The 12650-nt window shown below is 40.9% G+C and overlaps 1 protein-coding gene across 1 annotated transcript in view; it reads left to right on the top strand.

The window, feature by feature from the left end:
* Nucleotides 1-12650, top strand: part of SETDB2 (SET domain bifurcated histone lysine methyltransferase 2) — a 57474-nt gene that overhangs the window by 38211 nt on the left and 6613 nt on the right. Inside the window, exons 17-22 of the mRNA XM_081943856.1 lie at nucleotides 706-813; nucleotides 3456-3589; nucleotides 5622-5668; nucleotides 6549-6613; nucleotides 8524-8587; nucleotides 9662-9784. Of these exons, the coding sequence (XP_081799982.1) occupies nucleotides 706-813; nucleotides 3456-3589; nucleotides 5622-5668; nucleotides 6549-6613; nucleotides 8524-8587; nucleotides 9662-9784 (541 nt within the window). The remainder of the gene's footprint in view (nucleotides 1-705; nucleotides 814-3455; nucleotides 3590-5621; nucleotides 5669-6548; nucleotides 6614-8523; nucleotides 8588-9661; nucleotides 9785-12650) is intronic.

Consider the following 12650-nt stretch of genomic DNA (forward strand, 5'->3'; position numbering starts at 1 on the left):
ATTTAAATACTTTCCTGGCTTAAAGTCGACTGGAGTACAAGAAGGCCATAGACTAATTATTTTGGAAGATCAGAGGCACTATAATTCTGATAATTCTATAAAAATGACATTGTTATAGTGGTATGTTGATATACAGCAGAGATTGATTAGGAGCATAAATGACCATTCCAGGCAATTGCTATAATAAATCGTGAGTCCATTCCTCTATTTCTCTGACCCTTTGCTTATGCCCTCTTTATGTTCATGTAATCCACATTTTGCAGACTTTGATGGCACTATACTTTAAGTAATTAATATCCTGCATTTACTATTTCTGTAAATAACATAAGGGGTCTAACATATCTAATATTCCTCCCTCCTCCTATTGTCCCCACAACAACAACCCTGTTAGGTGTGTTGAGTTGAGAAAGAGTGACTGGCTCAAAGTCACCAGCTGGCTTTCATGGCTAAAATAGGACTAAGAACTCAGGATCTCCCAGTTTCTAGCTTGGAGCCTTGTGCATAAACAGCCTTTTATTTACAGACAGTGAGAGGCACAGAGCCTTTTTCCCTCACTTCTCTCCTTGAGGATCAAGGGCCAGAGAACAGGATTTTCAAGGCATCCCGCTTACTCTGATCCCCAGCCAATTCTAGCTGCTATTTTTAATATTGAATTTCATCATGTCCTCTTGTTTTAAATCTTACTTTTTATTTATTTATTTCTAGTTATTTTCTTCAGGATTTGTGGAATTGGAAGAACAGAACCCTGAGGATCTTAATAAAAGGTTTGATGTGGCTTCAGTTGTGAGTGAAATAAAGAGAGGAAAGAGGCTGGTAAGACATTTTTCATGTTTTAAAATTCTATATCAGAATTACTTAAAATAATTTATTTTCGCATTAAGCATTTGGAATGTCCAAATATGAAATGATATGAAATATTATAATATGAATCAATACTCTAGTAGTCCCCCTGTCTCATTGATAGAAAGACTTTTGATCTTACTGCTGTTTTCTCCCTCATTTTAAAATACTGGGAGAGTAAAAAGATTTTTGGGGGAACTGACAGAGAAAAATGAATAAAAATAATACGATTTCATCAGTTAACACCTCCCTGCAGAGGAGCAGTGATATTTAATTGAACTAGAAAGCACAAATATTTAGGGAGCCCCAGCTACATAGGCTGTCATCATGAGTAGCAATTAAACAAAATAAGTTTAATAGCCCCTTTCCTTTTTAAAAATTTTTTTATTGGTTTTAAAAGTTTTACAAGGGAAAAGGGGTTAAGAGGTTATGGAACATTTTGACAGCTACATCGTGCGGGGGGGGGGGGGAGAAGCCCCCCCGGGTCTTGCAACTTTTACAAAAAGGAAAAATAAAAAACTATGAACATTTGCATAGATATTAGCAGTTTTAGGTTTACACAAAATCGTCAGTATGTTTCAATCATTTTACTTTTGTCACCTCCTTGAAAATACATTGTAACAACATTTGGAATAGTGTTTCAATTCACTTTTGTGATCTGAGTCTTCTTGTTGTCGCAACCTCCCCCCCTGTCCACTGGCAGAGCCTCAGCCCCTCCCTGCTTTGTTTCTTGTGTGACATCCCCCACATCACCTAAGAGAGCAGTATGTTTTTTCATGAAAGCCTTGGCTTCCGCAACTGTGTTAATTCTGATTTTACTGCTCTCCCAAAAAATCAACATGCCTTCTGGTAACAACCACTTAAACCAAACCCCGTTATTATATATGTGTTCTTGCATAGGCTGAGTTAATCCTATAAATCAGGTCAATATCCCACCCAAGCTGTTGTTTATCTCTGTTAATATATTCTGCTAACATTGTGGTCATGATCTCTTTAAGATCTTCATTTTCGACTTCTGGTAAATTTTGAAACCTAAGAAAAAAAGACATCCTTTCAAATTCCGTTTTTATCACATGATTCTCAAATTCTGCATTCCCCCTTTGGATTGCCTCCAGGTCGCTCCTCATCCCAGCCGCACCCTCCTCCAGTACACCTATCCTCTGCTCATTCTGTGTAGTTTTTTGTTGTGTCTCTCTGAGCTGGTCATTTAAGTCCTGCAGCTGTTTTTTTCATTTTGTCCTGTCTCTTTAAGAGGGCCTGAAGCATCTGCTGAGTAGACAAGTCCTTTGAACTCTCTTCAGGGGCTTTAGGTTGTAAAAAAGATCCCAGTTGTGACTGGTGGGCAATGGGGCTGGACGTAGAAGATGTCGGGGCCGATGAGGTCTTTCCAGATGGTAATTTTTTAGGACCCATCATGAAGCTCGGAGATAGTTATTGTTCTATACAGAGAATGGTGTCCGTGGGAAAGCACAGCCGGTAGAGACCACCAAACAGGCAAATCCAAAGGAGAATAAGTCATTTAGTTCAAGACCAGAGCAGTTGGGTGGATCAAAATATTCCAAATCCAGGGGAAAAACTTGTTTGAAGAGGCTCCTGGAGGTCTCTGGGGTGGAAATTAATTCAAGGCAACAAAGTTTTTCAAAGGAGGAGTCTCATACACAAAGACAAAGAAGAAAGAGGAAGTGAGCCATCTTGGCTCAGCCAGCACCGGTGGTCAGGAAACAACAAAGTCAGAGTTCCCATGCATAGTTAGAGAAGAATCAATTCAAGCATCCCTTCTCTCACAGTTGTAGTCAAAAGAGAAAAAAAAAGTTTTCCCCCCATTAATTAAGGGAAGTGAAAGTATTTTAAACTTTTTAAAAATTTCTCTCTCTCCCTTGCAAGGGAGAGATTTTCCAAGTGCCGCTTTTCCAAGGGGGGGTGGAAATTCCCTCCCCCCTCCAATTTTGACTCCTCCACTGGTTGAAACAAAGTCCAAGAAAGAACTGCAAGTCAGTCAATAAGGTATTAAACTGTAAAAGACCTGGGGAGAGCCCCCACCTCACCACACTTCATCTGTTGCATTCAAATTAATTGCTTCCTTCCTGGCTGCGCTCGGCGAAGCGCGCGATGGCATTCCACACGCTCCCTACGCTCCACGGCTCCTGGGGCAAAGCTGGAGACCTCCTCGCGGCCGCTGCCGTTCTATGGGGTCCCAGCAAGCCGCCCCTACGGCAGGGCGCCACTCCAAGGCACCCTGTGCTCCCCCTAGGATTCAGGGGAGCCCACCAAAGCAGCGAGAAGGCGGACACACGCGTCCGTCACCTTCGGCCGCCGGAAGTCGTCCAACAGCCCCTTTCCAATAACAACTATTTGCTGTCTGAAAGCATTAAGGCAAATACTTTATCTTATTTAATCCATTTCAGGTCAGGATATTAGTAAATAGAATTCCCATCTGGTTTCTTATTTTTGTTACAAAGCAGAGATTACACTTTACTCTAAATGGTTTAGTTTAAACAGAATCACAACACAGAAGCCAGCATGTGATGGGTGATGGAGAAGTAAATGGGTCTAACGACACTTCCTAGCTTTATAAACTGTAGTTTAAAAAGTGGTTTCTATTTGTTTCCCTACAGCTGTGCAATTTGTGTCACAAGAGGGGGGCAACCATTGGCTGCGAAATCAAAAACTGCCGCAGAAGCTACCATTATTTTTGTGCCGTGTGTGATGATGCTTCAATAGAAACAGATGAAAAGCAAGGCCTCTACCGGTATTTAATCAGATGTTTTCTAAAATCTTTTTTAAGATACTTTTCAACATAACTTATTTATGTTTTAAAATCTGAATGGCAAAAAAGAAAGAAAGGAAAAAGGCTTTATCTAATGGGTGTATATTACCCATGAACCCAAATGTCTCAGAATATCTTAGCCTTGAAAACCAGTAAAAAAAATATTTTCTGTAAACTCAGAAGCCAGCCCACTATAATCTTCTATTTTTTAAAAAAAAGCTGTTTGTTGAATTCAGAAACAAGATGGCAAAAATCAAGACGTTTTATTATCTACAATGCTTAGAAATACAGAAAGGACTATAGGTCTGTATGCTATAGAAGAATAAATATTCAATAATCAGTTGAGTGGGAAAGTATTGCTATATCATTCATGTTTTCCCTTAAGTTTGGGATTGCTAGGATTCTGGCAGGAAAAGATAGAGACTATTGAATTATCAAGATGCCTTCTGAAACATTTTGAAATCTATGTTAATTCTGAATATATATTCTTTAGGCTAGGATGAAGCTGACTTTTTGTAGCATTTATTCACTTTACTCACTATAGAAAAATGAATTCAGAGTGTCAGAACTTTTAAACTAGCCTGGTATGAGAAGCTGGGATTCCTTATTAAATTCCAGTACAGTTAATGCAGGTGGGCTTCCACAACAGATGTCTATTCCCAAAGACTTGAGGAAGGCCCATAGTGAGTCATAGAAAAAAGGAAATACTTGATAAGTAGAATTGCATTTATCTAATGAAAATAATTGAGAGGTAACCAAAATTTATTTCTACTCAAAGACCAATTCAAAAGACTGAACAGATTACTATGAAAACATAATGAACAGATACAAGTGGTGAAGGATAAAGAAATATAAAACTGCTCAAACAATGTACTACATTAAATGATCCAGTCTGTAAATCAGCAATGTGTAGCTATTTCCAAAGCCCACGTTCAGCAATATCGGTAGAACAGAATTTAACCATCCATCTGCAGATTTCCAGGGAATAAATCAACCGGTAGAAAAGTACATTCACTCATCTGACCTACAAGGATGGTTAGATCTCAAAAGCATTATTAAATCAGCCCAGTGAAATGGGGAGTATTGTGAAATGTGCATGGCTCAGATTCTTTTGAACTGGAGATTTATTATATCTTGCCTCAATAAGCATTGGTGGTAAGGCATCAAATCTGGCTAAAGAGAGGTTTCCTGGCATGATACACATATATTAATAAAGCTAGAATAAATGTATTCTGGTCAGACCTTCATTATAACAATGGGGAATGGAGATGAGCATTAAAAATACATTGATTTATGGTAACTTCAGATAAGTATTCTCTGTCCCAAATGGGATATTTAAGATCAAATTTTGTGTTTTTTCTTAGGATGATGAATTTTTCTATTTGGCTTGGAAGGACTAGCAATGCCCCACTGAAATTTCCATAGAAATAAATTTTAATTTCATTCACAAATGGGAGTTTAAGAAACACTGGGGAATCAGAATTCCTTTTATAATTGTACATATATCATTTCTAAGGGTCATAAGTATTTGTATTTAGAAATAAAATAAATAGTCCTATGTTTGTAGTGTTAACAGCTTTAATTTGTTCCTTTCACAGTAAAAATGATGGAGGTATGATTCCAAGTTTTTTAAGTGCTTAACTTGCTCTTTATATCTTTATTATTTATCTTCCAGCAGTAATTACAATACAAAAAAGCCACTGCTTTTGTTTTGGCATAACCAACGATCAGTTTTTCCTCTCTGCAATGAGAACAAGGTCTTGAAAGTTCCTCCTTGAGCTTAGTAACATTGTATAAAGGATATATTGTAGGCAACCTCAACTGATAGGATAGGAGTGTGTATTCTTCTGGTGTGAACACTGATTGTCATCTGCTTATTTGTTTGTTTGTTTATTTATTTATGTATTTATCAACAAATCCTGATTACTCATTCATCTTTGCTAAATCTTTATAAAAATGAAAATATTTGCTTCTATACGTTTATTTCTTTTTATGTTTTATGTTCCTCTATTAGCCTGTTCTGCCGAAATCACATTCCAGCCAAGGGATCCAGTGTTTATGGTATGTACTTAGGGAATTTGTTCAAATCTGCTTCTCCCTTAGCAAGGGTTCTGAAGTACATTTTAGAAAAATATAGCCATTGTTGCAACACTCCTTGCCACTCTTCCATGAAAATGACCAGGGCACTGAGGTGGTGGTGGTTTGAATATGTGCTTAATTTCTTTATTTGTTCAATCACATTTGTACAGCTGCCAATCTTACACAGTGAGTCTGGGCAATGTACATAGTTATAATCAAGTATATAAAACCATTAAAACAATGAAGTTGAATTAACATAAAAACAAAAAATAAAATGGCAGGAAAATATATGGAGCGTATTACTCTCATACAACCATCTAACACTCTGGCATAATTAATACTAATAATTAATAATAGTCTTATTCCCCAATCTGCTTTAAATGACTCCATATATTATTTATTGTTTATATATAATGTACGAAGCTCTGGAGACTATCGCTAATTCTGTAGAGCAGGGCCTGGAAGTCCTGACTGAAACCATTATTGAAAGCAGTTGCTGCTTCTGACTTAAAGTAATATCTACCATTTACATATATTTTTATCTCAATATTTTAGATTTTCATTCTGTTTACACACATGGAAAGCTACTTTTTGCCTGGTTTCTTAGATATTATAAGTTGCAGGTACTCTCCTTGCTTCTTGATTCAGTCTCTTTTTCCATGCCTCAAGCAGTCACTTTTGGGAAGATGTTTCTCAAGGGAGCCATAGGATGACAACCTTAACAAACATAATTCAATGTGTTTACATCAGTTAGAACTTAATTTAGGAGTTAAATTCCTCAGATCTCATGAATCTGCTGGGATTTCTTTCTGGTTTTTGTCTTGAAGTATTATAAGAAATATCTCGTTACTTTATTTTCTAGATGAAAACAGTGAGAAGGCAATGCCCCTGGTCCTAACAGAATCTTCTTCCACTACTACCAAAATGGTAATGAAGTTGCCTTTTCAGTGTCTCAGTGAGACATTTTAAAAACTTTTAAGAGGCCACGCTTCGTCACCACCTTCCGTTGTGACTCAGGCACACATGGCCCCACCTGGTAGGGGCAGAATTTCAGGTTCTTAGCGCATCTAGACACACACCCATTAAATGCTATTTGATGATTTCTTTTTTGTTTCTCAATTTTTGAGAGAGGAATGTGTTTTCCAATTAATCTGAGAAATAAGTGAATTATGCATTTTCAGCCCCTGTTCCCGTGGTAGTGAACCAATGGCATGTGTGCCAGAGGTGGCACGCAGAGCCCCCTCTGTGGGCATGTGCACCGTTGCCCCAGCCCAGCTCCATCACATTTCTCCATAGCGTTTCTCACTGTCATTTGCAGAGAAATAAAAGTTTGTGGGACTAAAAATTCATTCAATCAATTCCAACTTCTTGTGAAAGAAAAATATCTTGTGAACTTGGAATTGATTGAGTGACCTTTTTCACTCACATGCTTCACAATGGGGGAGATGGGTCCCCTCCTCCTGAAGCCCATTATGACGCAGAGCCACAATGCGACCCTGAGTCGTCTCGGCTCGTTCTGGTCTCCCAGATGTCAGTTGCTTTTCCTGCAGAGCTGCCTGTGTTGGGATGTCCCGCCTCCCTGCCGGCCAGCTGAGCTTCGGCATGCTGCTCCTGGGCTCATTGGCCTACGGGTGTACGTCAGATTCCCACCACCCAGCACCAGTTCAGGGGTTCCTTCCCCCCCCCGGGGGGAGGGAAAGAGAGGGAAAGTGAGGGAAAGAGAGAGAGACAGGCAGAGAATGGGGGAGAAGAGAAAGGGGGGAAAGAGTGGGGAAGAGAGAGAGAGAGGAAGGGAAAGAGAAACAGGCAGAGAGAGAGAGAGGGAGAGGGAAAAGAGAGAAAGAGGGAGAGGGGGAAAGAGGGAGGGAAAGAGGGAAAGACAGGTAGGAAAGAGGGAAAGAGACAGAGGGAGGGGTGAGAGGGAGGGAGAGAGGGAATGAGAAACACAGGCAGAGAGGAAGGGGGGAAAGAGAAAGAGTGGGGAAAGAGGGAAAGAGAAACAGGCAGAGAGAGAGGGAGATAAAGGGGGAAGAAAAAGAGGGAGGGAGGAAAGAGAGGGAGGGAAAGAGGGGAAGAGAAAGACAGAAAGAGAGGGAGGGAGAGAAAGGGAGAAAGAAATGATATTACAAAAGGTTTTTTTCCCTTTTTAATGTTGCTAAATGTAATATTTCAAAAGCAGAAAAAAATGAAGGGGCATTAAAATGTATTTATCCCATTTTTCTTAGAACAATTAACTGAACTCTGACTTGTTTATCATTATTTTAGATAGTAAAACCTCAAAATTCAGGTTAAATTGCCATGATGGCACTTTGTGATAAATGTGTTTTAGGTTGCAGTTTAGGCACTCGGTCTCTAAAAGGTTCACCATCACTGCCCTATTCTCAACTAAGAGAAACTGATAATCTGAGCTGTCACATTCTGAAAATTTAACAATTTATTTCTCTACTTTTTTTACTTGGAAGTAATTCTTACAGTATCTTTTTGTTTTATTTTTGGTAGTATGTATGCTGGTACTGCCATCCTGTGTTGTAGGTTTTAAAACTTTCTGTTTTACTATGTGAGCACTTCTGGTGGATTTTTAGTATAAAAGTTTTATCATTAAAGCAATTTAGGACCAAAACATTTTTAAAAACTTGTAAAAGTCCTCTATAAACAATATTTACTGTAATTATTTTACTAATAAATGAGATATGAGTAAGTATAATTTTATAGGATAGGTACTTGGGAAGAATTTAGTTTAAGACTCGACTTTGTTAAAAACGAATATATAGTGATAGGAGTTATATCAGTAATCTGGGCCATTTATAACAGTGCTATTTTAAATCAAATATTGGCAGAATGATGAGACAATTGGGGAAGAGAACATGGAAGTCATCAGTGAAAAACATGACCAAACCAAAGGTAAAACATGGGCTATATTTGTCATTTTTTAGAATTCCTAATATAGGGGTGATGGTTGTTATTTATTTCTGTCCTAAGGCAGTTTATGCAACTTTCTCACTTTTCCAATCACAAGTATAGTTATAGATAGCATTTCCTTTCTTAGAGGCGATTCTTCAATTGTCCATTAATGGAGAATTATGGAGATGATGTTCTTCATTCCTGCATAGAAATCTGAAATATGAAAGAGTTGAGCTATTTGGCTCAAACAAGATGAAGCTGAGATGTTTAGATGGGGATGGTGGTGTTTCCCTTGAAGAAGCATGTCTAAACACACTGGGCTGGTCCAGCTTTTTTGGCATGTGGGTTAATGGTTCAAAAGCCTCCTGCTAATGGGAGGAGAATTTCTATTTGGGAAGATTTTGCTGGATTCAGTCAATAGTTTCAACTTAATTATTTCCATTCCTAATTGCCTCCTTGTAATAAATGCCTAAACCTCTAAAACCTTAAAAGGCATGCTTCAGGTCTGTCTACAAGGGAGGGTGATCTGGGGTTCCTTGGAGGATGTTATGGTGTCATTCCCCAGATATTTGTCCTGCCCCAACCTTTCTTGCTTCCTACAAGATCTTAAAAACCTGGGTTGGTTGGCTAGCTTGGAGACTGGGTTGTACAGTTGAGTTTGTATCTTGCTTAAGTTGATGGTTTTGCTTGATTTGTTTTTAATCTCAGCACCTATATTTGTTACCTATTTAATAATCTTTTGTCTTTTTTATTTTCGGTTAGTTACCTAGAGACCTATGTTTTATTTTCTTTATACATTCATTCATTCATTGAATGAGAAAAATAAAACAAAATAATGAAATAAAATCAGAAGTCCAGGCGTTGTCTTTTGACTGTTTCATTTAGAAACCAACCTGTTGATCTCTTTGAGAGGAATATTCCTGATGCTTCTTCAACACCACATCACTACCCTTTTTCTCATGTTTTCTGCCTTTATGCCTTGGAAATAATTGTTACTGGACAGTGCTTCACTGTGCCAGATGAACCTGAAATTTAAAATATAAAGTGCACATCACTGTATTCATCTTTCCACAGAAAGGATAGAATTTTTAAAGAAGTGTAAGCAGGCTGGGCTTCTGAATGAAATCTTTGAGGAAATGTTGAATACTTTTCGCCTGGCACAGGAAAAGCTGATGGATGACAATACTTCAGAAGCAGGTATTGTAAAGAATGTGGAATTCTCAATTATCTGAGATCTCATATCCGACAGGTTTGATCCCAAGAGTACTGTTGGGTCACCTCCCAGTCTTCACTTCTCAGAGCTAAATGTTTCTGTTTCCTTTGCAGTTTCCAGTCCTCTGTCATCTTTCTCTCCCGAATGCTTCCCAGTTTGGTCTAAATAATTATTACAGAGTTTATCTGCTAATTCTACATGTGAGAAAGATCTTAGAACAGTGGTTGACTGCAAACTAAATATAATTCAATGGAGTGACATGGCTTAAAAATGCAAATGCAATGTTAATTTGCATCAAAATAATTGTTTTCCAAATCACAGAAGTAAATAGTTCTGCTTTATTTTTCATTGGTCAATTTCCCTTAATGACCGCAACAAGGATTACTGGAACTATCATCACACTAAGTGGAATGGCTACATGGATGTTTCACTTAACAACCACTTGATTTAGTAATACTTACCTTGTTATGGCTGTTAAGTGAGAACCTGTGGTTCTCCTATGTCTTCTTTCCTTTTGAAGTTTGCTGTCACCAATTTTGTGGAAGGCGTTTGCCTCAGCGGTAGGTTTCAAATTTTTTAACTACTGGTTCTGTGGATGTGGCTGGGGGGGGGGCATGTGACTGAGTGGGTGTGGCCTACATGACATCATTCATGCACACAGTCACATGCCCCCCACCTAGCCATGCCCACAGAACTGCAAAAAAATTTTTGCCAGCCTGGAGACTGGCAAAGAACCCTCGGTTTCCCCGCTGCCACAGCTCTCGGGGGAAGGAGGCAGGGATGCTGGCTGGTGCTCGCTTCCTTTACTACTCAACGCCACTCACACCCTCACTGCTTTCCTAGCCCGCCACCAGTCGCCAGCTGCCAGGCTAAGCAGCGCAGATGGGGCCCGGGCTGCAGCTGGCAGGGAGGGGGCGGTAATGCTCCATCTCACAGGCGAGCGGCGGTCAGCTGTAAGGGAAGCGCCGGCCAGCATCCCTGCCTCCTTCCTCCGAAAGCTGCAGCAGTGGGGAAACCGAGGCTTTTTTGCCAGCCTCCCAGCTGATCTGTCGCATCCAGCCTCCTTACACACAGACATACACGCACACAACATACTTGCCGTGGCGCGAGGTGAGTGCAGCCTGGGAGAAATCAGGGGGAGGTGGAGGAGAAAGCCAAGCTTCTGTTAGGGACAGCCTCCTTGCCCTCCCCCTGATTTCTCCCCGGCTGTGCTCACCTCACATCAGACTGAGGCAGCAAGGCGACTCTCAAAGAGAATGAAGAGGGCCCAATGCTTCTTCCAACAGCCGAGGAAGGAAGAGGAACCGAGGCCTCGGCTGTTGGAAGAAGAGCCCGCTTCGTTCTCTTTGAGAGCTGCCTTGCAAAATGTCAGAAATTCCCCATTTTGTAAGGTGGCTCTCAAAGAGAACAAAGCAGGCACGGGCACATTTTCCAACAGTGAGTGGTCCAAAGTCCTGTTGCTTAGTGGTCCAAGTTCTCTTTTCTGATGATAGCAACTTTTGCATCTCATTTGAAAACCAAGGACTCAGAGTATGGAGGAAGAATAGAGAGCCAACCAAACACAGTAATCCCACGGTCATTGAACCAGTTTTTGGTGCTTTTGGCAAAAGCTGTTCTCATCAGAAAAGAGGACTTTGGACCACTGAGCAACATGACTTTGGACCACTGTGTTTCATTAAGATCAGGGTCAATGCAGCCATCTACAAGAAGACTTCCGGTTCACCCGAAGAGAAAAAAATCTGGTGTACCTTTCCGAACAGGTAGTAATACAGCCTGGCTATGCCTCCAAACCAGTTCCCTGGTCACTGCTTGCTCACCCCACCCTGCCTCTGCTCTGCAGCTTGCCTGCCTGAAGCGCTGCACCCCTGATCTGTCTACCAGAGGCCTCGGCTGTTAGAAGAAGAGCCCGCTTCATTCTCTTTGAGAACTGCCTTGCAAAATGTCAGAAATTCCCCATTTTGTAAGGTGGCTCTCAAAGAGAACACATTTTCCAACAGTGAGGCCTCAGCTCCTCTTCCTTCCTCGGCTGCTGGAAGAAGTGCCCACACCCACTTCCTTCTCTTTTGAGAGCCGCCTTGCAAAATGTCAGAAAATTCCCCATTTTGCAAGGCAGCTCTCAAAGAGAATGAAGTGGGCGCGGACGCTTCTTCCAACAGCCGAGGCCTCGGTTCCTCTTCCATCCTCAGCTGTTGGAAGAAGCGCTGCATGCGCTTTGTTCTCTTTGAGAGAGGCACCAGGCGTTCCTCTTCCCCTTCCCCGCAGTCCTGCCATGCTTCCCTGCCTTCCAAGCAGCCTTCCGCTTGCCTGCCTTTGCAAGCTGGCCACGGGGATGTCGGGAAGGCCACATGGAAGGCAGGGAAGCATGGCAGGGCTGTGTGGAAGGGGGCAGGGGCAGCTACCTAAGCCATGACTCGCAAACTTACCTGGTAGACAGATCAGGGGTGCAGCGCTTCAGGCAGGCAAGCTGCAGAGCAGAGGCAGGGTGGGGTGAGCAAGCAGTGTCCGGGGAACTGGTTTGGGGGCATAGCCAGGCTGTATTACTACCTGTTCGGAAAGGTACACCAGATTTTTTTCTCTTCGGGCGAACCGGAAGTCTTCTTGTAGATGGCTGCATTGACCCTGATCTTAATGAAACACAGTGGTCCAAAGTCATGTTGCTCAGTGGTCCAAAGTCCTCTTTTCTGATGAGAACAGCTTTTGCCAAAAGCACCAAAAACTGGTTCAATGACCGTGGGATTACTGTGCTTGATTGGCTCTCTATTCTTCCTCCATACTCTGGGTCCTTGGTTTTCAAATGAGATGCAAAAGTTGCTATCATCAGAAAAGAGAACTTGGACCACTAAGCAACAG

The sequence above is a fragment of the Natrix helvetica genome, assembly GCF_964273705.1.
Source record: "Natrix helvetica genome assembly, chromosome: 2".
Classification (NCBI taxonomy): Eukaryota; Metazoa; Chordata; class Lepidosauria; order Squamata; family Natricidae; genus Natrix; species Natrix helvetica.